Below are 23,676 nucleotides of genomic sequence, written 5' to 3' on the forward strand. Positions count from 1 at the left end.
AAGCCCACTACAGATTTTATCAGTCGTATTCTTCTTTTTATTCCATACTGTACAATTATATTATTGGAGAATATATCTACACCTACAGTAGCGACATCTGACGAGCTTGCGACACAAACATTTTGTGGCTTCTGTACGGCACTTTGTTTGGAACAGTAGTGTTGTTAAAGGGATGACTCTAGTATATGCCATACTTTAATATATGTTCGGCGATGCTGACCTAATTTTATATTTATCTTATGATGATGCCACTTTGGCTCCATTATATTAGGACATATTTTTAAAGCAGGTATGCCTGGTCATATTTAATGCACACAATTTTCACATGTATGACAGTAATGCTTTTCATAATGACCTACTTTGTTGTTTTACGCTGTAGACAATTCACCAGTTGTATTTATGTTTTTCCCATGTTTCTCTGCAGATCTGAAGATGTTCATTACTGACCGAAACCGGTAGTCTGATGACCTAACAAGTTTTTGTTCATAGACAGAAACAAAGACATTTATTCTACATTTTAAAATTACTGCGTAATTAAAGGTGAGATACTACTAGACTAAATAAACAGCTGACTGAAACGCATTTTGCGCCCCATATTTGCAGTGATCTCCGGTTCGTACGCTACAATCGGTCTGTACAGTTGTGATCTGCTGCAACCACAGCTGAGAAGTTTTGTTCAAACCTCCAACTTCAACTTCCACGTCTGCGCAGGTCTTTCATTTTCTCTGAACTTACGTCAACACGCTGCGATGCTTCTGCGCAAACTCTTGCGCGACAAGATCATTGCTTGTCGACCGTGCACTTTTACTTATGCATTGTGGCAACCCTGTCTGTCAAAATTAGTTTCGTTCGTGGGAGGGAGGCGTGGAGAGGCTCAATTAATTTAAGTGACAAGTAGTAAAGGCTGCGGGTCTATTGTATGTGAAATATGTATGTGTCGATAGTAATTTGAGTTCATTTATAAGTGACTTTGTAGGATATGCATCTCGATTGCGAGATGGAGAAAGTAAATACGCAGGGAACAGGGATTAGTACTTGTAATATTGCAGATCACGATATCTTTGTCTCCAATCTGCAATGCGGAGAAGTATTGTGTTATTCTGTAGTTCTTATTAAAGGTGGAGTAACCAATAAAAACAATAGTCTGTGTGTTCCTCAAAACTGTAAAATAAAACAGTTTAACAATTTTTCGGGCTTGTCTAAAACAACGCAATGGCCTATTATAAATTTTAGGTTCAAATGCCTAGTTGAGTTAGGTTTAGAAGAAAATGAACTCGTTGTAGAATGTTGTGGACGAACGTTAGAGTTAAAACTTCATTACAAACCTAGGAAAACATCACTTTCTGTTATTCCGCTTTATATCGTATGCCATGGTCACGACGGTAAATTCCAAGCTCCTGCCGGCGTTGAAAATTCAATCAGAAGTGCTTGCGAAAGAATAGCGCTTGGAGCTAAATTGATTCAAACTGTTATTGCAGAGAAACTGTATGACTGTAATTTTGGTCGTAAGACTTTTCAACTCGAAACAGACATAGACCCATCAGCTCCAGACTGTGTCACTTTTCACAGTCAACTTTCACACGAAAAAGCGCGAAAAATGAAGCCGCATGAACTGTGGGAACACTTTGGGAGAGAACTAATGATGTCTTCTCTAGGCAGCAATAATCGAAAGTTCTTGGCATTTCTGTCATGTACTCGGTACAACCCACCAACTGATGGAACTGTTCCAAATACATACGCAGAAATGCTATCTGCAATGGAGGCTCATGTTGCTTTGGGAGGTGGAGGGCTCGCTATTTTCGGCAGTGCTTGTTTATATACTTGGGCTAAGACAGTGGAAGATGTTGTACCATACTTGACAAATCAGACAAAAGTAGATTCAAAGTACTTCATGGATGACAGCTGCTATAGGTATGTTTGTGTCCTGCCAGCATTTACTTGCAACACTGTGCAATTAAATAGCTTAATTATAGTACTTAAATAGTAATTTTTGTTTCGTCAGAGAAGAGATTTACAATCAGATTTCCTAGACTGCAAGGAGCAGTCTGAATTATAACATACAAAAATGAAAGACAGCCATCCATATTTGTGTAATTAAATAGCTACCACAATACAGATTTACAGTAAGTTATACCCCTGGTACTGTTGTCAGGCTGTTCTTAAACACTTACATTAGAACTACATGTGTTTCTAATCAATTATTAGAAATAATAAATACTCCAGGTAACTGTAGATGAAAAGAAAATTTGCAGTGTAAAGAAAAGTATTTCCCCCCCTTGTAATATGTAGCTAAGTCATAATCTAAACAATAGATTTAGTGCTCTGATTGGATAATCTGTACAGTGTATGATATGTAGGGACCAAAATATTAAAGGTAAAACATTACTGAATACAATGCAACCACTACTTATTTCATAAGCATGAACTGTCATCAGTCGTTCAGCATCCAGTGCTTGTTTTGGGCACTTTGGACCTTTCCCTGCAGTGTGACCTACAGCTATATACATTTGTGTTGCTCTTGTTGCCTAATTTCAACTATCCACTTTCCCATAGGTCATCATGTGGATCGTTTATCATCTCCTAGAATCCAACAAAGAACTTCCACGATTTGTGTCCCATCCATTTGCCTTGTTACGTGTACTGCTCATGTTCATTTCCTTTTCAATAAAGTAATAATTTTGTTATTTACATCAGTTTGTTAGTTATTCAGTCTGGCTGCATATGTCCTCTAATAATTAAAAGCATGCATATCTACATTGGTCCTGCAGCAATTCTCAACTCTTTCACTGGAAGTCCATTCTTCACTTCCTTAAACAGGGCTGGTGATACACACAGACTGTAAACTCCATGTTTCAGACACATTGAAAGCTTGATTTTGTAAATGATTTGGTTTATCAAAACCACACCAGGCCATTTTTACTCTTCTGTTTATTTCTTTTGTTGTCAATGCAGTGAGTCTCCAAATACAAAAACACTCTAATTGTAGGCCCTCGTTTTGTATGATTGTCTTTCCAAAGTGTTATCTTATTATAGTTAATGTTCAGGCATACCTTAAAACTTACTGTAAGGTATTAAATTCTTCCCTTCATTGTTGAAGTTTATTTGTTGTAGAGTCAAACTGTACAGTGTCATGAGTAAAACAAAAGAGGTTCAGGTATGTTCCATAAACTCAACCTACTTTTTTAAATTCCCCAGTGTTGTGGCTGAAAATTATTTCTAGGAATGCCGAGAATGATTTGATGATATGGAATCTCCTGGTCTGTCTCCTGTACTAATTCTGAATTTGTCACTATACTCGAGGAAAGCTGTAGCAATGATGTATATATGCTTCAGCATACTTACATCGTTAAATCAAGTTTCTCAAGGGTCATTTAAGTATAGATTTTTTTTTTTTAAAGCCCTATATCCACTTCAAAGTCAACTTTTCCATTTGTCTAGTTGTAGCCTGATTGTCAATAGTATAGAATCTTCATTCACCTTTCAGTATTTTTCATGTAGTTGGACTCATAAAAGTTTACACAAGAGTAAACTTTTATGGAGTAATCAGTCATTCAGGAAATAACTACCTTATTTAAGAACCAAAGAGTTTCCTTTATCACTTGAGACAAACATATATTATGATTTAGTTTCTAGGAATGCTTCTATTGAATAGGATTTGTTGTATGTTAGCTCTTATGTTTGTTTAGTGTTGCTGTGCAGGCTGAGTGTGGTAACTTACTGAAAAAAAAAATGCTTAAGCACTTAGTTATTATGGATTAACAAGTCTCAAGGAAGGCAAATCCAACAAGTGAACTTTTCTGTTATTGTTTACATGCACGTGACATCTTTTGTTGAATTTTTCCTCTAACATATATTAAACATGTATGTATGTATAGGCTAGGCACTGTCATTATCCGGAGACATTTAAAGTAGTTTCTGCAGGACCCTCTGGAAGTTGATCTTGAGATACATCTGATTCCTTGCTTCTGACACCTGAAAATACATTTAGCTCCTGGGCAATCACCCCTAAGTAATATTCTATGCTGCAAATGGGAATGGAATAAAGCAAGCATGAGTTGAGTAACAACTGTCTGCTCACACAGTTTCTTAATTTATATAATAAAAAAGTATGTCAGCTAGTTTGCCACATGAATAATTAGTGTGCCCTTCACAGGAAAGATTTTAGCCTATGGTCAGAAAAAGTATTGCCAAGTACTTATTCTGTTTTTGTCTGGTGTATGCACTTCTGATTGAGTGACACTACTCATCTGAATCATTTCTCTGTTTTATCTAATACTCGTTGTAAATTCTCTACTGTGGTAAACCATCGTTAGAAATATGCACAATGTAGGATGAAGAAAATCATGTCGCCCACTCCTAAAAAATCTGAGTATACTAAGTTTTCCCTCACTATACATATATGTACACAATAACCCTGATTTATTTGTGGCAAATCATTTTCAAGATGATTACAACACCAGAAATCAAAATAATTTTATGCTGCCCACCCACAGTTTAAAACTTTATGCTCAAACTCCACATTATATGGGTATGAAAATTTATAACACAGTGAAAGGAAGAGAATTGCTCAGCATAAATTTAGAAACACTGAAAACATCCTTTTATGAGAAACTAGTGCAGAAATATTCCATCATCTTTCGGGTGTGCACTCGGTACAGCGACAATTCTTCTGTCCCGAGTGCACACCCGAAAGGTGATGGAACATTATGTCCGCCGGGAAAACTTCAAGAATCACATAGTGCAGAAATGTTACTATTCAGTAGAAGAATTCATAAATTTGAGCAGGAGAGAGCGAGTACTTAGAACTGTTAATCTTAAAAGTTTGTTACTTTTGAAGAAAAATTATTAATTGCTTAATTATGTAATTATTCAGTACTGTATATTATATTACTGGTATTATAAGGAAAATTGTAAACCAGTTTTTGTGTTTTGGCAAGTTGCATGTACTTTAAAGTCAATGGCTTGAAATTGTATGTTATGAGAGAATAAACTTCTATTTCATCAGCATATAGTATATTCTTAGATGTGTAGGACTCGAAAAGTTATTAATGTACACACTGAACAGATGATGTCCACGAAAAGAGCCTTGAGATATTCCTCTTTTTTTATTAGTAGAATTGCCGATCACAGCTTATTTACATGATTCATCTGTAACATATTGCTTAAATAATATTTTAATAATCTGAGTAGTCTATTTTCAATGTCACAGTGTATTTACTTCTTTTATGATCATGTCAAGTGACAGTCAAATGCTGTGTTTAAATCAGTATGTGTTCCAGACACTATTACCCGTTTTTTTCGTATCCATCATAAAGATTAGTCATCAGAACTTCATTTGCTTTTATAGTTGATGGGAGGGATCAGAATCTGAAAAGTTCATTGTAATATTTTTTTCTGTGGAGTAAGATCATCTTGATAGTTTTAGTGAATATTTTGCAATTGAGTTTGATGAATTTATTTGTATGTTCCTTTTGCTGTGAAGTTGAATAATTAAAGTACTGTCTAGTTCTGTAACTTACCTTCCTCTGCAAACGTTCTGAAGCAATTTGAAAGTTTATGTATTATTATGTCTCCAACTTTAACCATTTTTAGAGAGAAACAAAATCAAACAATGGAAAATCCAAGATGGAAGAATGACAATATTATGGAAAGGGTAGACTGCTTCTTACCTTATAGTGGAGTCATTTACTCGCAGACAGGTACAACAAAACAACTGCTAAACAAATAAGCTTTTGGCCAAAAGGTCTTTTTCAAGCGCGCGCACGGAAAAGTGCTGCTTATGGGAGAGGGTAGGGCAGCTAGATACAGGTGGGGTAGGGGGGGGGGTGGGGGAGTGCCAGAAAAGAAACAGAAGTAAAAAGATTAGATGTGCAGGTGGCATAGGAGCCTGTGTAATGCTGGAGTGGGAACAGGGAAGTGGATACATGGATGAAGGTCAGTGATTATTGAAGGCTGAGGCCAGGAGGTTACAGGAACATAAGATATATTGCAGTGACAGTTCCCACCTGCGCAATTCAGGTGGGAACACTACTTGTTAGCTGTCTTATTGCATGTGAGATTTTCTTCCTGTTCTCCCCTTGTATGTGCAAGGTTTACAGCTTTTTACTTGACTACTTTTGTTAAGTAACTGCCCCTTTCATCTATGTCTGTGTAATATACAACTGTGTAGTATGTATGATCTAACATGCTTTACTTACCCCTATTCATTAGACACAGTATTCTCACAGTTTATGCCATGTATATTCTAGAAACTCCCCCCCACGAACCATGGACCTCGCCGTTGGTGGGCAGGCTTGTGTGCCTCAGTGATACAGATAGCCGTACCGTAGGTGCAACCACAACGGGGAGTATCTGTTGAGAGGCCAGACAAATGTGTGGTTCCTGAAGAGGGGCAGCAGCCTTTTCAGTAGTTGCAGGGGCAACAGTCTGGATGATTGATTGATCTGGCCTTGTAACATCAACCAAAACGACTTTGTTGTGCTGGTACTGCGAACGGCTGAAAGCAAGGGGAAACTATAGCTGTAATTTTTCCTGAGGGCATGAGGCTTTACTGTATGGTTAAATGATGATAGTGTCCTCTTGGGTAAAATTTTCTGGAGGTAAAATAGTCCCCCATTTGGATCTCCAGGCAGGGACTACTCAGGAGGACATCATTATCAGGAGAAACAAAATTGGCGTTCTATGTATCGGAGTGTGGAATGTCAGATCGCTTAATCGGGCAGGTAGGTTAGAAAATTTAAAAAGGGAAATCAATAGGTTAAAGCTAGATATAGTGGGGATTAGTGAAGTTCAGTGGCTGGAGGAGCAAGACTTCTGCTCAGATGAGTACAAGGTTATAAAAACAAAATCAAATAGGGGTAATGCAGGAGTAGGTTTACAAATGAATACTACGAACAGCATAGTGAATGCATTATTGTAGCCAAAACAGACACAAAGCCCATGCCTACCACAGTAGTATAGGTTTATATGCCAATTAGCTCCGCAGATGACAAAGAGATTGATGAAATGTATCATGAGATAAAAGAAATTATTCAGATAGTGAAGGGAGTCAAAAATCTAATAGTCGTGGGTGACTGGAATTTGATAGTAGGAAAAGGAAGAGAAGAAAAAGTAGTAGGTGAATATGGAATGGGGGTAAGGAATGAAAGAGGAAGCCGCCTGGTACAATTTTACACAGAACATAACTTAATCATAGCTAACACTTGGTTCAAGAATCATGCAAGAAGGTTGTATACATGGAAGAGGCCTGGCGATATTGGAAGGTTTCAGGTAGATTTTGTAATGATAAGACAGAGATTTAGGAACCAGGTTTTAAATTGTAAGACATTTCCAGGGGCAGATGTGGACTCTGACCACAATCTATTGGTTATGAACTGCAGATTAAAACTGAAGAAACTGCAAAAAGGAGGGAATTTAAGGAGATGGGACCTGGATAAACGGAAAGAACTAGAGGTTGTAGAGAGTTTCAGGGAGAGCATTAGGGAACAATTGACAATAATGGGGGAAGGAAATACAGTACAAGAAGAATGGGTAACTTTGAGAGATGGAATAGTGAATGCACCAGGGGATCAAGTAAGTAAAAAGACGAGGGCTAGTAGAAATCCTTGGGTAACAAAAGAAATATTGAATTTAATTGATGAAAGGAGAAATTATAAAAATGCAGTAAATGAAGCGGGCTAAAAGGAATACAAACACTCAAAAATTAGATCGACAGGAAGTGCAAAATGGCTAAGCAGAGATAGCTAGAGGACGAGTTTATAAGGATGTAGAGACATATGTCACTACGGGTAAGATAGACACTGCCTACAGGAAAATTAAAGAGACCTTTGGAGAAAAGAGAACCACTTGTATGAATATCAAGAGCTCAGATGGAACCCAGTTCTAAACAAAGAAGGGAAATTCAATTCAATTTATTAGCGTCCTTGTGGTACATCATCAGAATGACATAGGACTTGTCAATAAACATTGCAATTTAAAATACATGTACATGAAAATGTATAATTGAATTTACTTATCACTTAGACATTACAATTTTAATAGAACTATAAGAACATTAACATAAAAATATACAAGTAGGATAACAATGTACCCAAAAAAAAAAAAAAAAGCTCGTGGTTCTCACAACAAAGATTATTTCCATTCTTGCATTAACACTGTTTCACACTTTCATAGAAACAGTAAGTATTTAAATGTGAGCAATTACACATATTTATTATGTCAGGGAAATATTAACTGCACTTTTATTGTTAATGATTCATAAACTCTTCAGTACTGTAAAAACTGTTACTCAATAACATGTTTTTTAATTGTCTTTTAAATATTTGCATTTCTGTTGTTATTTTTAGTTCTTTGGGGAGAGCACTGTAGAGGATTTTGGGTTGGTATAGTACACTTTTGTGATACATTGCTGTTTTATGAGTTTCTCTGTGGAAATCATTCCTATTCCTTGTTTCGTAGTTGTGAAATTCTCTGTTTAATGTAGAAAATTCCTCGTTTTCTTTTAAGAAACATACGCTTTCCTATATGTATAAGGATAGTAGTGTCATGATTTTTAATTCTTTGAAAGCATGCCGACAAGAGTCTCTATATCCTATACCTTTTATTATTCTGACTGCCTTCTTTTGTAGTCTAAATGAATGTTTTGTTAGACTCTTGTTCCCCCAAAACTGTGCACCGTATCTTAATAAACTGTGCATGAATGAGAAATAAACACATAACACTGTTTTAATATTACATGAGCTTTTAAGCATTCTAAGTATATAACATGTTTGACTTAATTTTTTGTTCAATGATATTACATGCTTTTCCCATTCTAGTGTTCATCAAACCATACTCCCAAGAATTTAGTGTATGATGCTTGTTCAATCTTACACTTACCCAGTTCTGCTGTAAGGTTAGTTTTTATTTTATTTGTAATATGTCTGAAGTTGATCCACATTGTTTTTCTGGCATTCACAATGAGTCTGTTTTTATTAAACCATCTGTCTGCTTCGTCTGTTGCTAATGTGACTTTTTTCTGTAAGTCAGCTTCACTATTTGCTTTAACAAACAAACTTGTATCGTCAGCAAACAGTACTGCCTCTGCTTCAGATAGTTGACTTGGTAGGTCATTGATAAATATTAAAAACAGTAATGGCCCTAATACAGATCCCTGGGGTACTCCGTACAAAACTCTCTCGAATCTTGATGAATATGTCCTATCTGCATGGCTCATCTCCACCTTCTGATACCTGTCCGACAGATATGATTCAAACCATTTGTGGGCAACTCCATGTATCCCATAGGCATATAACTTCCTAAGCAGTAACTTATGGTCGATGACATCAAAGGCCTTTGGTAAGTCTAAAAACAATCCACAATTTAATTCCTTTCTATTTATGGAATTTAGAACAAGTTGCAAAAAATTGAAGATAGCTGTTTTAGTTGATTTATTTTTACAGAAACCATTTTGCGCATTAACCAATATTCTATTCTTCATAAGAAATTTGTATAGTCTATGATAAATTATCCTTTCTATTATTTTTGAGAAACCTGACAACATTGATAAAGGCCTATCACCGTTCTTGTAAAGTGGCTTTATAGTTGACATTTTAAGTTTTGATGGAAACACCCCTGTCTTAAAAGATTCATTTATAATTTCAGTGAGATGTGAGGCTATGTTTCTTGCACTTTGCTTAATGACTTTGTCAGGAATCCCATCACACCCACATGACATTTTATTTTTTAACTTATTTATAGCATTTAGTACCTCTGATTCAGTTAATGGATAAAGGAACATTGTCATGTCATTCATGGGGATTTTTACCTTGCTATTGGAATTGCATTTAGTTTTAATTAAATTTATGGCTATATTTGTGAAATGTTTGTTAAATATGTTGGCAATCTGAAGTGGGTCCTTAACAGTTTTACCCCCACTTTTAATGACAAAGCTGTTATCTTTTCTTTTGTGTCTACTTATATTTTTATTTATTACCTCCCAAGTTGACTTCATTTTCTTGTTACCTTTCTCAATATATGAATCATTATCAAGCTTCTTAGCTGCAATTATTACTTTCTTGTACAGGCTTCTATAACATTTCACATGTGATTTCAGTGCTACATTCTTCCTGGCTGATTTATTTAACTTTCTGAGAGTGTCTGATGACTTTCTAATCCCCTGTGTAACCCATGTTTTGGTTTTATGTTTAGTTTTGACTCTTTTTATAGGAAAGGCAACATCGAAGCAGTGTTTGTAGCTGTCAAGGAATGAGTCAAACTTTGTGTCGACATCACCATTTGATTCACTACCCCAGTTGTTATTTTCCAGAATGTAATTAAAAATTCTTATTCAGTCATCATTTATAAATCTCCTTTCTCTGTAATTGTTATTGATAACAGGGTCCTTGTAAGATGTGACATTTAAACTCAATTTGATACCCTTGTGATCCGAGAAACCAGTGTCAGTTACTTCAGTGTTATATTCACACTTGTCCTTGTTTATAAATACTTGATCTACTATACTTTCAGACATATTTCTGCGTCTGGTAACTTCATTTACAGTTGCTAGCATATTATGACACAAAAACAGATTGCACAGTTGCTGTTGTTTACTACATTCATTCTTAAAGTTAACATTAAAATCACCAAGAACAATTACATTACGTTTAAGTTCATTCAGTAGTTTCTCAAGGTTTTCCATAAAAATGGCAAAGTTGCCCAATGGTGATCGGTACAAACACACAATAGTAATTTTTAATTTGGTTAGCTCACATATACTATATTCAAAATCTTTTTCTATGCATTTTAGTTTACATTTAATTTCTTTTGATTCTATCCCTGTCCTAACATAAATACATGTCCCACCCCCTTTATGGTTGATTCTACAAAATTTGCTAATCATTTCAAAATTTGGAATAATGATGCTAGACACTTGCATTTCTTTTACCCAGTGCTCACTTACGCATAGTACGTTAATGTCTTTTAGATAGTCAGTTAATAGAACTTCTATTTCAGCTAATTTACTTTCTAGTCCCTGCACATTTTGGTATACAACTGTTAAAGTTTCATGTAGTGGATTTGCTGCACTATTTACCTTTGTACTTTCTTGCTACTGACACTGTAAATATTCTGCCTTTTCTTCTTCTTCGAATTGCGAAGATCCCATAAAAAATAGTCACTACGCACAGCAGCTCTTCTTATCCTGAGGCTCTTCCTTTGAGATGTCTGCAGAGCAGCTGATGAGTTTCTGGATCTAGTAGAATGGTTCTTGGCTGTTGGTGTGGTTGCAGTCCTAGTTACAAGTGAGCATGAGGCATCAAGTGTGTCGAATGTGCTGACAGCTTCATCCTTGGAGGTTTCAGGTGCACACGAGTTTACACTAGGTTTGTAGGCTTTCTCATCTGAAGAAATTGTTTCCTCTTCAACTCTGCTGGATGTTCCTGACATTTCTGCTGGTACCCCATATTCTACCACTCCTTCAGATACTGGTACCGATATGTTAAATATCTCTCTCGTCTTAGATGTTTCCTTGCAAATTTCCATTTGCTCAGTTACTGCTATGGTGAGGATACCAGGCAGTTTGTGTTGATCATTGATATTATTTATTGTTTTCATAATTTGAGCACAGACATACAGTTGTCCTGCTCTATTTAGAAGATCTCCACTGTTTATGAAATGTTGTTTTCTGAAATCTAGCTGGACAAATGTTGAATTTGGGTAGCACTTTGTTATTTTGTGAAGCAGTCTGTTAGATTTTTTTAATTTCTTCGTTAACACGATATTTCTTTAAAAAATCGTATGGAATGCTGGTTACTATCACATGTACATTTTTGAGCTTTTCGAGTCTCTCTTAGCGCTCGTCTTGCTGATAATACATGATTGCAGCGGACGTCTACTCTGCCCCCTAGGATTAGAACACAATCATTTTTCTTTATCTTGGTACTCAGATTTTCGCAGTTATTGACGATCTCTTTCAGTGGAGCATCAGGCTTTATTACACTAGTAACACTGCATCCTGAGTTATATAGGGTTTCTGCCAGTCTTTTTCCGAGACTGTCTGCAAGTATATATACAGTAAAAGCATTATTTGTTGTGCTCAAGTCTTCCGAAGTTTTGCAGTCTATTATACGGTCTTCTTTCTTTTCACAGTCTCTATGTATTATATCATTAACCGATTTTAACGTTTTGAGCACATTATGGGCTGAGTTGTTAAGTTTTCGCTCGAGGTTTTTGTTAACAGTTGCTTGTATGTTAGGTGTAACGAACTTTTTGAGGCTTGTTTACATTCAGTTCTCACGACACTTACTTCTTCCACTCTCTCGCCACAAGATTTTATTTCATCACATAGTTCCAGAGCATTGTATCTGTTTTGTACAGCGATCTTTTTAGTAGCTTTTAGTTCGTATTTTTTAAAATTTACACTCGTTTTAGGAAAGGAGTTTGTGTTAAGTGATGATACTCCATTCAATTCACATTCACGAAGCTTTACTTTCAGGACTTTTATTGTTTTTTTAGCACTTTGCAATTCATACAACACACTTTGTAACACATTAATTTCATGTCCGGTAGCGTAAGCGACTAACATAGCGTTAAATCCATTACAACTTCCCTGACCACATTCGCATGAAAACACAGTTTTTGCATTAATGTATCTCACACACGCAGAATGTATCCATAATTGTGATTCTAAGCAAAGTAGAAAGGTGGAAGGAGTATATAGAGGGTCTATACAAGAGCGATGTACTCGAGGACAATATTATGAAAATGGAAGAGGACATAGATCAAGATGAAATGGGAGATATGATACTGCGTGAAGAGTTTGACAGAGCACTGAAAGACCTAAGTTGAAACAAGGCCCCGGGAGTAGACAACATTCCATTAGAACTACTGACAGCCTTGGGAGAGCCAGTCCTGACAAAACTCTACCATTTGGTGAGCAAGATGTATGAGACAGGCGAAATACCCTCAGACTTCAAGAAGAATAAAATAATTCCAATCCCAAAGAAAGCAGGTGTTGACAGACGTGAAAAATACCGAACTATCAGTTTAATAAGTCACGGCTGCAAAATACTAACACGAAGTCTTTACAGATGAATGGAAAAAATTGGTAGAAGTTGACCTCGGGGAAGATCAGTTTGGATTCCATAGAAATGTTGGAATGTGTAAGGCAATACTGAGCGTACCACTTATATTAGAAAATAGTTTAAGGAAAGGCAAACATACGTTTCTAGCATTGGTAGACTTAGAGAAAGCATTTGACAATGTTGACTGGAATACTCTCTTTCAAAATCTGAAGGTGGCAGGGGTAAAATTGTACAGAAACCAGATGGCAGTTACAAGAGTCTAGGGGCATGAAAGGAAAACAGTGGTTGGGAAAGGAGTGAGACAGGCTTGTAGCCTATCCCTGATGTTATTCAGTCTGTATATTGAGCAAGCAATAAAGAAAGGAAACAAAAGAAAAATTTGGAGTAGGTATTAAAATCCATGGAGAAGAAATAAAAACTTTGAGGTTTTCCGATGACATTGTAATTCTGTCAGACAGCAAAGGACCAAGAAGAAAAGTTGAACAGAATGGACAGTGTCTTGAAAGGAGGATATAAGATGAACATCAGCAAAAGCAAGATGAGGATAATGGAATGTAGTCAAATTAAATTGGGTGATGCTGAGGGAATTAGATTAGGAAATAACACACTTGAAATAGTAGAAGAGTTTTGCTATTTGCAGAGCAAAATAACCAATGATGGTTGAAGTAGAAAGGAAATGTAGACTAGCAATGGAAAGTGTTTCTGAAGAAGAGAAATTTGTTAACATTGAGCATAGATTTAAGTGTCAGAAAGTCTTTTCTGAAAGTATTTGTATGGAGTGTAGCCATGTATGGAAGTGAAACATGGACAATAAATAGTTCAGAGAAGAATAGAAGCTTTCGAAATGTTGTGCTGCAGAAGAATGCTGAAGATTAGATGGGTAGATCATATAACTAATGAGGAGGTTCTGAATAGAATTGGGGAGAAGAGAAATTTGTGGCACAAGTTGACTAGAAGAAGGGATCGGTTGGTAGGACATATTCTGAGGCATCAAGGGATCACCAATTTAGTATTGGAGGGCAGCATGGAGGGTAAAAATCGTAGAGGAAGACCAAGAGGTGAGTACACTAAGCAGATTCAGAAGGATGTAGGTTGCAGTAGGTACTGAGAGATGAAGCAGCTTGCACAGAATAGAGTAGCATGGAGAGCTGCATCAAACCAGTCTCTGGACTGAAGACCTGCACATGCATTTAAAATTACGTGTTATGAGCAATAAATTAAATTGAATTGAAAACTTTTATCTATATAAAATTTCTTCCCTGATGAATTTGTTCCCTTCTAGCTTTGTGTGTATTTTTACTCTGGATCTCACTTGTCTGTTTAGTTGCTGTTCAAAACTTGTAAAATGTAGTCAGTTTCATTTTTAGCTCCTTTTAAACTTAGCCAAGACCATTTTCTATCTGGTATCTCCTGCAAGAATCAGTTAAGGACAAATATGATGATCTTCTCAGTAAAGTCTGCCAACATGTGACTTCTTGTATCATGAACAAACATTCCCCCTGATGAATTATTCTTTAATTATTGTACTACTTTCACATTAAAAATCTGTCAGTGGCATCATGTTGTGGGACTTCATCATTTATTTGTTTCTCTAACTCTTTGTGGAGGTCTCCTTACTCCTCTTTGCTAAATACAGGGTAAAACAGAACCCCACTGACAAACTTACAGAGGTGATAGTATACTGGGCTTTAAAATGCATACCTTAAGAGCTATGAGAACTTGTTCTGTAGAAGAAATATGTTTCACAGTGGCGAAGATGAAACAGTGCTTACAGCTCTTAAGGTATGCACTTAAGAATCCGTATTTACCGGACATATTTTCCTTACTTTCGTACATACTGCCATCTCCGAAAGTTTTTCGGAGGAGTTCGGGTTAACCCTGTATATTTAACTGATTTCCATGGAATAGATTTTGATTATTTTTAAAAGAAGTCTTTTTATTGTGTATGATATTCCTTCACATTGGTATATGGTTTTTATTTTTCTTGAGAGTCCAGAGTGCTAACTACTATGTCACCTCACTCGGTGATAGTCAGTCTGTCTTTGTCTCTATCATCTGTATTACATTTGATTGAAATAGTTGCAAACTTTGACACAACGAACTGTCTGCAACGTGATTCTGTGAGAAGTCCACCCATATTTCTTCCTCATAGTGATTCAAGGTATTTACCTTATGTGTACTAACTACCACATAGTCACACAGAAAGAATTCGCTTCGCGGAGAGACTGCGGGAGATTGCACCTCAGTCTATGAACGGAACACAAGGATTTAATGTGATAAAATCTCTCATTCCCTTGATTTATTCATTGTGCTCTGTAAATCTCATCATGAAGGAGAACCTTTAGGGATACCGAAAAATTGAAGCTGAAACAAATAAAATTAACTATTAGAAACTGTTTAGTAATTAGCTGTTGCTGAACAGATTTTAATCATACAACAAAAGTTACATTACATTTTTGACAGATCCCTGTTAACAGTTCTTCCTGTCCTGATAACAGCAACAGCAACAGTCAGTTGTTGAATTTAGAGATAATCCTGTAATTTGTAGGATGGGTGATTAACTGGATGTTCTTTTGATTTTGTTTTGAATTTCTAGAATTCCACGGTCTCTTCCATTATGTGGTACGGGGCTTGTCAAAGACCTCCCTCACCAGAATACAGGACAACAGTCTGATTCCTCACTGGACCATGAGGCAAAGGCTACTTGCAAAGCACTTTATGAAAAGACTACACAGATAATGAAAATGAAAAAACCTAAAAGAGTATGTTGGCAGCAAACATTGTACCTGCAAATAAACAAGTACACATACATTACATTTAATTAAGAAGACATAGGTTACACTACTAACAGCCATTAGTTAGAGAAATATAGACAAAGATATGAGCTACCTTGATAGATCCACCTTTGACGTATTTTTGTGACAGGTTGATGACTTCAGGCATATTTCCTGACAGACTTAAACTGCAAGTAAGATTGCTTGTCATGTCCATTCCATGGCTTAGCCTGCAGAAGCTACACATCTCCTGATTAACAATAAATTGTGTGCAGTTTAAAGAGTTTAGCCTTTGTTGGCTGAGTTTTGGTTTGATGAACATGAGGATCTCAAGCTGGAGGCTGGTCAGCACAACCAGTTGTATACAACTGTAGACTCTGGGAATGCTTCAGGAACCCACCTTAGTCATAAAGGTGGAACTGGTTTGTTATGGAGATCAAAGTTCTTGACTTATCTATCTGTATCGCAAGGATGGTAAAAGTCTGTATATATAAACAAATAAACTGTCAATAAGGTGGATGAGTGTTGAAGAGAAACATACCAAACCTCATTCTTATTATGAAATGAATAGATTGATGGGGAGAAACCGTTGAATGAAATGAAATCATTGACTGACTTGAAAATCAGTGCAAACTGTTAGGATACGTTGAACCTGGATGTAATGACACTGGAAGTTTGTGTTGGTGTAGCATACCTGAAAGTTTTGCAGTGATAGCCTTTCCTGTGTCATAGCATTTCATTGATTTCATCCGCATCAATTCATTCATTTCATTTCACTGCCCTTGATTCATTTCAGATATACTCATTGAGGCAGGGTAAGCCACAGTATTCCAACTCCATTCCCCAGTGGTGCTGTTCACACATACTCTAGAGAGCAACCTCTGGTATTGGTGTTCAGAAATCATATATGGAAAAAACAGTTACAGTGAAAGTTTGAGTCAGGCCTGAAGGTGTGCTTAAATAGCGTAATGGTTAAAACGACTGTATATGAAAAGCAAGAAATCTGTGGTAGAGTCCTGTATCAGAGCAAATTTCCAATTGTATCTACATATTCTGGTATACTCATTGGGCTCTGCTTGAATTGGAATGTATTTCCCATGGGTCATGTTGGATAGAAATTGATCTTGAAATTCAAATAATACCATTGCCAGGATTTTGTTTGTGCTCTATGGAATACTAACACCCACCAACCAGAGGAGGCCTGACACTGAAGTCATCCTATTGACAAATTGTCAGAATATTAGATAACAAGAACATATCACACAATGTTTTCCTTTACATGTTTATAAAGATCTGAGTGAAAAGGATGCTTCATAGTACTGTACTAATTGAAGTATTCTTAGCACAACAGGCATCTCATGTACTGGGTGAAAGTAGTGAGGGAGTGTGTCCTTTACAAACTGGGAAACCTTAAACATTTTATTACAGTAAAGGAGCTACAACATGTTATAATGTAATGTCAGTTGCCATGAGCTGAAAGAGAAGTCAAAAAATTGTTGTGTGCTGAAACTAAGAAAGTTGAGTGAACGAGGAACTAGAGAATAAGCTGATTTCATACACACATTCAGCTTGCCAGTGTTACTAGAATATGTGAAAGCAGAAGATCATTGTATTATAGTATATCCCTACATTGATCAATCATTATATTGCTATAAATATCAGCACATTGGCCAAATTGGCTTGGTGTGTGGTGTGTAATGACCTGCCTAACTGCATAAAATGTGGTAAATGTATGAAGCTGGAACAAGAGCTACCTCTCATCCCTTTTGTGATCCGATAACCATCTGTTATGGAGTAGAGGAGAATAAGATACAATAAATCAAACTTATGAACAAATATTGTACATGGAGGTGAAGGAATAGTGTAAGATGCAGCAGCCACAAATCTGCCCAAATTCATTCAAACCTGTTGCTGTGAGATTGGCCTCCAGAGCTAATTCAACATCACATAGATTATTCTATGTACCTACTGAAAAATTCAGTCTTCTCCAAACAAAAACCAAACAAGGTACTAGCAATCATACATGGCTTAATCATTTATTGCAATAAGATAAAGTCAAAAGTAAATATTACTCTTTCACCCACGTTCAAAGCAAAAGTTGCAGAATAGGGAACAGATGTTCTAAACAGAACAGGTCTTAAACCATATCATAGCAGAGGCAAAAACTTCAACTGAACAGAGTTGAAAGACAAAGCAGCAACCAAAAGGGAGCCTCCAAAATCGTTGGTACACAGAGCTCCCTGTCACAACCTTGATCCACCACAATGATGCTTCCATGCCAGAGTCTACAGGCTGGCTCAGAAGGCAGTCTATCGTTTGGTGGCACAATTGCCACTGCAATGATGGAGAGTTGAGGAGTGTGGTAAATGCTCAAGTGCAGACTGACCACTCAGAAGCTGACAGAATTTCAAGTTGCAAGGGATGAAAAAAGACCAATCATAAAGAACTACCAGAAGTTCCTCAGTTCCTACACACTTATAAAAAAGAAAACAAAAAGTTCTGCAAAAATTTGAGAAGTCTCCAGGAGCATTTCCAGTATGTTCCAGAGGGCCAATACCAGCCGTATCCCCACAAGGGAGCCAACAACACAAGCACTGTAGACATTGCCTGGGCAGTGGTAGGATGTCACCACAATTAGGATGGATCCAGCCACTCATCACCACAGAGAAATCACAGAGATAGGCAGATGGAATTTTGCTTCCAACAACAATGAAAAGTAAAATTGCCTTAGTCCATGCCAGACCTCAAGTAATCTAAAATCAGGTCTGTGGCTCCAGGTAGTGCCCTCAGTAAAACATGCTTTGAAGGCTTACTTGCCAAAGCAAATCATCCTCTAATTTTTTATTGGTGAAAGCAATTCTTGCGCCCCCCCCCCCCCCCCCCCCCCCCGGAAACAGATGAGGAATGCCCTTCTCAGAGTATTTACCACAGGGTGGCACTTTTTAGCTACATAGTTTCACACCTATTGGTGTGCATGGTCAGCCAATGACTAACACGTGTTCTAGAAAACAAGAAGCTTCTAGTTGTCAACAGTGTGGATTCAAGAGAGATCAATCAATTACTGATAATCTGACGCAACTAGAGGAAGATATACAGAAGGCCATGCAAGGTACATTGCTTAAAGTGTCCTCTCCTTTTATTCATATAGTTCTTCCTGTCTAAATGTTACTTCAAATTCCACATGGCTCATGTTCTGTCACCAGTTTAAGCACCAGAATGAGCTCTCAGTGGTCCATTTTAAGTGTCAAATTGTTTACACGAGAGATCAACAGAATAATACTCACACTGAGGAATCCAGTTAGTGCTCTCTATTTCTGAAAGAGTTCTCTATTTTCCACTTCACATTGCCACCTGGTAATCTAGCTTTACAAGACTGGGGAAGTGGGCAGATAGTAGTGAAATTAAATTCTCGTCAGAGAAAACAGTTTCTGTTAATTGTAACTATTTGCATTGAGTTTTTAATGCACCTAAACTCCAAATGAGGGACCCTATTCTCAGTTTTAAAATTTGGTTAGCTACTGTTGTCTGTACACATCAGAGACTGACATTGCTGATGCCTAAAGAACTTGATGATGATGATGATGATGATGATGATGATGATGATCAGTCTCAAGACTGGTTTGAAGCAGCTCTCCGTGCAGCATTATTCTATGTAAGTCTCTTCATTTTCGAATAACTACTGCAACCTACATCCATTCAAATGTATTGATCCTGTGGTCTCTCTAAAATTTTAACCCAACACATTGCATATTTATTATCAAACTGGCCATTCCTTCATGTCTAAGGATATGTTGTATCAACCGATTCTTTCTTTTAATCAAATTTTGTCATAATTTTTCCCCCCAATTAGATTCTGTAACTTCTCATTGCATATCAATTTACCCATTTAATCCTCACCATACTTCTGTAGCACCACATTTCAAAAGCTTCTGTTCTCTCCTTTTCTGAACTGTTCATAGCCCACATTTCACTTCCTTAAAGGCTACACTCCAAACAAATACTTTCAGAAAAGTTTTCCTAACACTTAAATTTATATTAAATTTTAACAAATACCTCTTCTTCATAAACGCTGTTCTTGCTATAGCCACTGTGCACGTTATATCCTCTCTCATCCGAACATAATCAGTTGGTTTGCTAACCAAATAGAAGAACTCATCTACTACTTGCAGTGCCTCATTTCCTAATCTGAGTCCCTCAGCATCACCTGATTTATTTAGACTACATTCCATTACCCTTGTTTTACTTTTGTTGATATTCATCTTATAAACTCTTTTCAAGACACTATCCACTCTATTCAACTGCTCTTCCAAGCCTTTGCTGTCATTGACATAATTACAGTGTCATCAACAAGTCTTAAGGTTTTACCTGAATTTTAATGCCCTTTCCCAATTCCTCCTTGGTTTCCTTCACTGCTTGCTAAATGTACAGACTGAATAACATCAGGTATAGGGTGCAGCCCTGTCTCAGTCTGGTTTCTGCAAAAGTTGTAAATAACCTTGTAGTGCCAGTATGTTATCCTTACCAGCATCAGAACTTCAAAGGGTGCATTCCAATGAAGATTGTCAAAAACTTTCTCTAAATCTACAAGTACTATATACTTAGGTTTGCTTTTCTTTAATCTGTATTCTAAGATAAGTCATATGGTTAGTACTTACTGCCTTGCGTGTTCCTGCATTTTTCCTGAACCCAAACTGATCTTCCTCAAGATCAGCTTCTACCAGTTTTTCTATTCTTCTGTAAATAATTTCCATCAGTATGTTGCAAGCATGATTTATTTAATTGATATTTTGGGAATATTTACACCTGTCAACACATGCCTTCCTTTGAATTTGAATTATTACATTCATCTTGAAGTCTGAAGATATTTTGTCTGACTTGTATATTTTTCGCACCCAGTGGAATAGCTTTGTCATTGGTAATTCTCTCAAGGATCTCAATAATTCTGTGGGAACATTGTCTACTCAAGGGGCCTTGCGCTGACTAAGGTCTTCCATGCTCTGACAAATTCTTCTTATAAGAGCATATCTCCCAACTCATCTTCATCTACTTCTTTCCTTTCTATAATATTATCTTAAAATTAATTCCCCATATATAGCCCTTCTATATATTTGTTCCAACTTTCAGCTTTCCCTTCTTTTTCTTGGTACTGGCTTGCCGTCTGAGCTCTCGATATTCATACCCCATTAGTCCAAAAGGTTTTTAGAGACTGGATTAACAAAAAATAGACATGTTAAAGCAGTGATTTTAATGCTTCAGGTGTTCTACGTGCAGGCACGTGTGTATCGTCACCCTGAGTACAATGCATAGAACATCCTTACAACCATGTTAAACTGTCAGAAAAATCCTTCTCTGGGATATTCAACTTGTATGTCACATTGACTTGAATGTTGGTTATGGCACCAAAGAGTTGACCCTCCATGCGAATTTCTGCTCTTTTATGGTAGATTCATATTAGTAACACAGTCTCATCAACTGTGATGAATTTTGCCAAAAAGGAATTGCTTGTGTTTTGGATCTAATCAAGCTGTGGCAGACATTCGCACTTGGTTGATTTTGTTCAAGAGTCAAGGAGTACAGGACTAACTTTGTACACACTATTCTCTTTTTCAAAACATTCTGAGCAATTTAGAGATTTTACGCCATTGTGATTTGTTACACAACACGATTGACACAGTAGTATCACATGTCCTCTACTTAACACTGCCTGCTCAGAACTGACTAGCCAACTGCACATCTGTTAACAGTTGTTAGTTCAAATTACTACCATAGTTATTGCACTGACATCACTTATATGCTAGGACAGTATACAGCTGTTCCTCTTTTCTCCAAATATGTCTTCAATCTTCTTATAGCCAGCACCTATCTTTCCCCTAGTCATAAATGCTTCTATATCCTTGCATATCTCCTATAGCCACACCTTCTTTGCTATTTTGCATTTCCTGTCACTCTCATTTGTAGATATCCATATTCCATTTTGCCAGCCACATTTGTATGTTTTCTTCTTTCATCAAGTAGATTCAATATCTTATGTTTTATCCATAAGTTTCTGCTGGGCTTTTTCTTTTTCCCTGTTTGATCCTCTGCTCCCTTCACTAATTTATCTCTCAAGGGTATTCATTCATCATCTGTTGTGTTACTTACTCCAACTTAAGGATAAAAGCTCTAAAATTTTAGCTGCAGGTCATGATGAACAACAAACAGAATCAGTCCGAGTTTTGCAATGTCTAAGTGCAGCCCTGACTTGGTTATGGGTTTGCAGCTTATACGTTGGCTAGGTACCACATTGATCTGGTGCATCATGAGTGAATTAGGCTGATAACAGGTGCCTTTAAGATGAGTCCAATACCCATGCATTGTGCTTAATGCAGCGAGCCATCATCTGCTAGACTATGAAAGCTGCTCATGATGCATTAGGCCACCCTACTGACATCCGTCACATACCATTGCTTCGCTCTAAATGGAGCACACTTCCACAAACTTACCATGAGCAATGAGGCCATCTGGAATTTGCAAAAAGCAGAGTGTAGTGACCCTTGGTTCTTAACAAATTGCAATTTGAAAAAGGTATATACAGTCACCAACCCAGTTATTAAAGAAGCCCAAACTAATTTGATAACTGTCGACATATGGAAAGAACTATAATGCAGGCTAAGTTTTCAGTCCATTATTTAGTGAAATATTAACTAGATTGTGGTATGTGCAAATTATTTGTGGCATTCACCAAATCTGTTCTTGTGATTCACTTATTGAATGAATTCACAGTTCATTCACTACAGGAGATGATATGAATTCAATCTATGAAATTCCTCATGTGCTTTGACACTGTGAGTCACTTTCAATCTATTCAACACTTGAACCTTCCAGACAAGCAAGTAAAAACCATCTCGTACTCCCTTCTTTTCCTACGGAGACGGGGGGAGGTGGTATTAGTCTGCTGGGCACAAGGATGTATGAAACTCTGGAGAAAAAAGTCTGCATACAAAGCAGCTAAGGATGTATGCATGAAAGAGACTACTGAGGCACAGTATCATGTGTCAATAGGGGGGAAGAGTTGCTGGCAGTAAGGAACAAGCAGCTGAGGCAGCCTTCTACATGGATCCACCTGTATGTAATGCTTGTGGCTTACAGATGTCTGTAAGTCGCGCTTAAATGAATGTTTTTTCTATCATGGCAAGTGAGTAGAAACTGGTTTACAACATGATCTGAATATCTTGACTAACTGTTTTAGTTCTTTCTGCTGTCCTATTTGTATTTTAAAAATAAATTTAACAAAAGGATATGTCAGCAGATTTCAATTGTGTGTGCCTCAGTGCCAGTGTATAACAGTTACTTTTAAGTTTTTGCAGTTGACCACTAGATGGCACTATTGAGTTGTGACATTAGTATTGTATTAAGTTCTGTCACCATTTTTTAGAAAAAGCAATGGCAGCTCAAAAATTAGCCGAATAATTTGTTTACAATGAGTGTTTAAAGAAATAATGTGACATCAACATGTGAGTTACTGTCAGACAGAGGCATCTTTAGGCTCATCAAAGACTTGCAGTACATTTGATATTGCATTAACATTTAGTTGTGAAACAAGATGTTGCTGATAATATGGCACAGGCCATTTAATTTTTAGTTTTGGACCTCCGTTTCTGTATGGTGTCTTTTTTTAGCCCTTTTCCATATGCCTGTTTTTAGCTGTCTTCTGTTATGTTAATTTGGACTGACATTTAATTGTTTTTTAACTCCTTTTATGTCTTCGTGTTCCATAGCTTTGACTTTGGTGCATATGACCCCAGTTGTTTTTTGCACCCTAAAGCAAAACAAAACCAAAACAAGATGTTGCTGATAGGTTC

At 36.9% G+C, this 23,676-nt stretch overlaps 1 protein-coding gene across 1 annotated transcript in view; it reads left to right on the forward strand.

The window, feature by feature from the left end:
- Positions 1–827: 827 nt before the first annotated feature.
- LOC126251624 (uncharacterized) overlaps positions 828–23,676 on the forward strand; it is a 71,241-nt gene continuing 48,392 nt past the window's right edge. The window contains exon 1 of the mRNA XM_049952170.1: positions 828–1,911. Within this exon, the coding sequence (XP_049808127.1) occupies positions 980–1,911 (932 nt within the window). The 5' untranslated portion in view covers positions 828–979. The remainder of the gene's footprint in view (positions 1,912–23,676) is intronic.

Source organism: Schistocerca nitens, chromosome 1 (genome assembly GCF_023898315.1).
Source record: "Schistocerca nitens isolate TAMUIC-IGC-003100 chromosome 1, iqSchNite1.1, whole genome shotgun sequence".
Classification (NCBI taxonomy): Eukaryota; Metazoa; Arthropoda; class Insecta; order Orthoptera; family Acrididae; genus Schistocerca; species Schistocerca nitens.